Source organism: Galleria mellonella, unplaced genomic scaffold (assembly GCF_026898425.1).
Source record: "Galleria mellonella isolate WM207_F2 unplaced genomic scaffold, CSIRO_AGI_GalMel_v1 utg93, whole genome shotgun sequence".
NCBI classification, from domain to species: Eukaryota; Metazoa; Arthropoda; class Insecta; order Lepidoptera; family Pyralidae; genus Galleria; species Galleria mellonella.
The window spans coordinates 6,009,400-6,012,956 of NW_026442176.1; the positions used below are offsets into that span (position 1 = coordinate 6,009,400).

Sequence of the window (3,557 nt, forward strand, 5' to 3'; positions counted from 1 at the left end):
GTAACTATATGCAGTTGTTGCATTTGTGGTATGCCTCTTAATTTCTAAGTTGCATTTATATTACCTTCCATTTTTCAAATTAATAACTTTACCCTTCAGATAGAAAGAAACACACATATATTGTTTATTCATGACATAAATAGGTTTTACGCCACTAGTTAAACAGAACTCCGCCCACTTTATTAAAGATTAGCGGCCCGTCCCGGCTTCGCACGGGTGGACATTTTTACATTTTAAAAAGTGGTTATTGTGACTAGAGATGGGCAATCCACCTGGGTGGGTTTAAAGTCTGGTGGGTAAAAACCGGGTGTTTTGGGTTTATTGGGTTTAAACCCCATAAACACCCAAATTTTTGGGTGTTTATGATTTTGTACTTCATCATCGTCATCTCAGCCGCAAGACGTCCACTATACTGGACATAGACAATATTATTATGCAGCCTACAGAATAAAAAACTTTTAATTTGATTTTGAGTTTATTAAGAAAGAGATGAAAGTAAAATGTAAAACTACAGTCAATCACTGTCAGATTCAGAGTTATTACAAGCGATGAATTGTATAGGTTCGATAGGCTCTATTTCGTCTAAACTGTTATGTTCATTTACTTGCTCAATGAAAGCTTCTAAGGTATTTTCTTCATTAAACTGAATGTCCTCGCATTCAGCTTTATGTTTAAGATTCCAGTTATAACAAATGAATGAAATTTTTTCAGTTCTTTCAGTTGTAAGTCGATTTCTTTTGTTATTATGTATGTAGCCTTGGATACTAAAGGAACGCTCAGTGGCTGCCGAAGTACAGGGAGCTGATAGAATACGAATCGCTACTTTGCTTAACTCAGTGGAACCACAAATACCTTTCCACCATATTAGGGGCTCAATGCTATCTAATGAGCTCCATACAAATCCTCTGGCCCAAAAGTTTTCTTTAGCTTTATAACACGCCAAATCTGCCATTACATTTGACAAACTTAAGTGTTGGCTTAAATTGTAGATAAACTCCATACCCTTAAGTTCTTCCTCTTGAGTAAGTTCGACTCCTAGAGTCCTGGGGTCTAGAATATATGCTGCAAAATGTATTGGCCTCATTGCCATATTGCATCTTGAAGATACTGATGTTAGAATCTGCTGTTTGCTTTCTTCGCTCAATGTCGAAATCTCATTTAATGCAAAACGTATCTTAGCTTGTACATCTCTAAATGTAATGTATGTGCGATGCAAACGATTCTGGTCGCTCTCTAAGTAAAATATGCTTTCAGTGACTGGTTCCAAAATACTTATACATTCCCCTGTCTTCGTCCAGAAATCATCACTTAGAATTAAATCTTTAATATCTCTTGAAATTACCACATCTTCTCTAACTGTTAATATTTGCAAAGCTATCTTATTTGCTTTCAAACTTTTTAACGAAGTAACATGACTTCCCCATCTTGTAGCACAAGGCAATTTTAGTGTTTGTGTAGAATCTTCACCCTGCCTTGATTTTATCAACAAGGAACTTAATCGTTGACTCCTTTTAACAGTTTTTATTATATTTATGGCTTGCATAATAAACACAGTTACTTCTTGTATCTTTACAATATCTTGGCACAACAAGTTAAGGATATGTGCACAGCAACCGAGAGGAACAACATGTGGATATTTGAGTTTTGTTAATTCGAATGCCTTTTGTATATTTCTAGCGTTATCGCCAATAAGTACAAGAAACTTATTTGCTCCATACACTTTCATTACTTTTTCAACTTCTTGGCTAAGGTATTCACTAGTGTGAGGATTACTTTCTGTATTCAAACTTTTAACGTATGCAGGTTGAGGTTTTGATATAAGAAAGTTTATTATTCCTTCATTTCTTAAATTAGACCAGCCATCGCACTGAAGGTGTAAGTAACTACAAGCATTTAGTTCCTCATTTAACTCAAAACGCATTTCTCTATATATTTTATCTAAGTATTTTGTCGCTAAAGCTTTACGTGAAGGTATTTTAAATTTTGGTTGCAATTTTTCGAAAAATTGTATCCATAAAGGATGTTGCACCATCGATAATGGCGTCCCTGTTACAAATATAGCTCTCGCTAATTCTGTTTTTATATGATCATCGGTGTCTTGAAACTCAGCATTTATTGTAGTGTTAGCAGACGACGAGGGGCTTATAAAAGAATCATTTGTCTCTATCTCTGACAGTCCAGACATTTTGGTTTTGGACGAGCTATCTTTTATAAGTTTCATAGAGTCTTTTAATGTTTCTGGAGATTTTGGACAAGTGATAAGATGTTGAAGCATTTTGGCAGCATTACTGAATTTGTAGACCTTATTACAAAGCTTGCAAGAAACAGACTTGTTTGGTAAAGTACGGTAGTGCTCCCATATGCGTAAATCTTTAGGTCTCCCCATTGAACCTAAAAAAATGAACGATGATTAGTTGGTCTGACGAAAATTCAACAATAGAGTGCCTATTTTTTTACAATGATTATTTCTTGTTATTTACAATAAATTTATTAAAAAAATAATAAAATAAATACAAAAAACCTTTGTAAAATTACATCTCCTCGGAGGATTAAACGCAGACGCTAGTTTATTATCGTATTGTTCTGTATTTTTCTCAGCAACTTCTTTAATTCGATTAGGTACTTACGCATATTATGTTAAAAATAAATATCTAGTACACATCTTAGGCTATCCACCATTATTATCCAATGACGACTCTCAGCTAACTATGCACTATCATCCAAAATAAACGTGTATGGAAAATTTTATCCCAGTCGGTTGAGGATTGAGGATAATTGCATCAACATACGAACATACCTACATACTTTTATTTACATAACGCAAGCTAAATAAAAGCTTGTAATAATACATCTAATTTTAAGTTAAAATTGTTAAGTGATCATGATATAATTGTATCATTCAAAAATCCACTTACCTTTAATTATTTCTTGTTAAGTATAAATATTATTTCAAATCTGCTCCCTTAATATGCACTTTTTTACTGCTTTTCCTACCTAACACGTTACCAGGAAGTCACGTTACCAGAGTCAGAGTAATAGTGAACACGTTTGACAGTGATTGTCGTCGCCTCATATTCAGCGTCGACGAATAGGGGAATCCCCAGTCATAATGTATTGCATGCGTGGCGGTCTTACTTCAAATCCATAAACAAAGAGATAATTACAGAACTCGATACTAGATGGCGCTGTTTTTGTTTGAAGAAAGTTTGCGGGCTAAAATACATAGAATTTCATCAATGACTTCCACAAAGAACAACATTTCTGTTTTTTCTAAGTCCGTATCTCTTCCGTATATTTCATAAGATATAAGCTTGGGCTACATTGATATGCAACGTGATTTTGTCGCTGTCTTGCTAGCAGGGTTGACAGATATACGATTTAAATCGTACTCATACTATTATTTGTCTATTTTTTAATGTACGATCGTAAAGATTATGATCGTAATTCGCACAAAAACATACGACTTTTTGGTTACCTGGCAACATTTTTATTATGAAACGAACATGCTCACATCATCAGTCACATGCAACAATTTATTGGGGATTTCCCCTTCACAT

General features: G+C 34.3%; 1 protein-coding gene across 1 annotated transcript; it reads right to left on the reverse strand.

The window, feature by feature from the left end:
- Positions 1 to 259: 259 nt before the first annotated feature.
- On the reverse strand, positions 260 to 3,310 carry LOC128202422 (uncharacterized). The gene is made up of 2 exons (XM_052902711.1): positions 2,916 to 3,310; positions 260 to 2,391 (listed from the first exon to the last, which is right to left on the reverse strand). Exon 2 carries the CDS (start codon positions 2,384 to 2,386, stop codon positions 515 to 517), a length of 1,872 nt encoding a protein of 623 aa, XP_052758671.1. The 5' UTR covers positions 2,387 to 2,391; positions 2,916 to 3,310; the 3' UTR covers positions 260 to 514.
- Between the last annotated feature and the right edge of the window lie 247 nt (positions 3,311 to 3,557).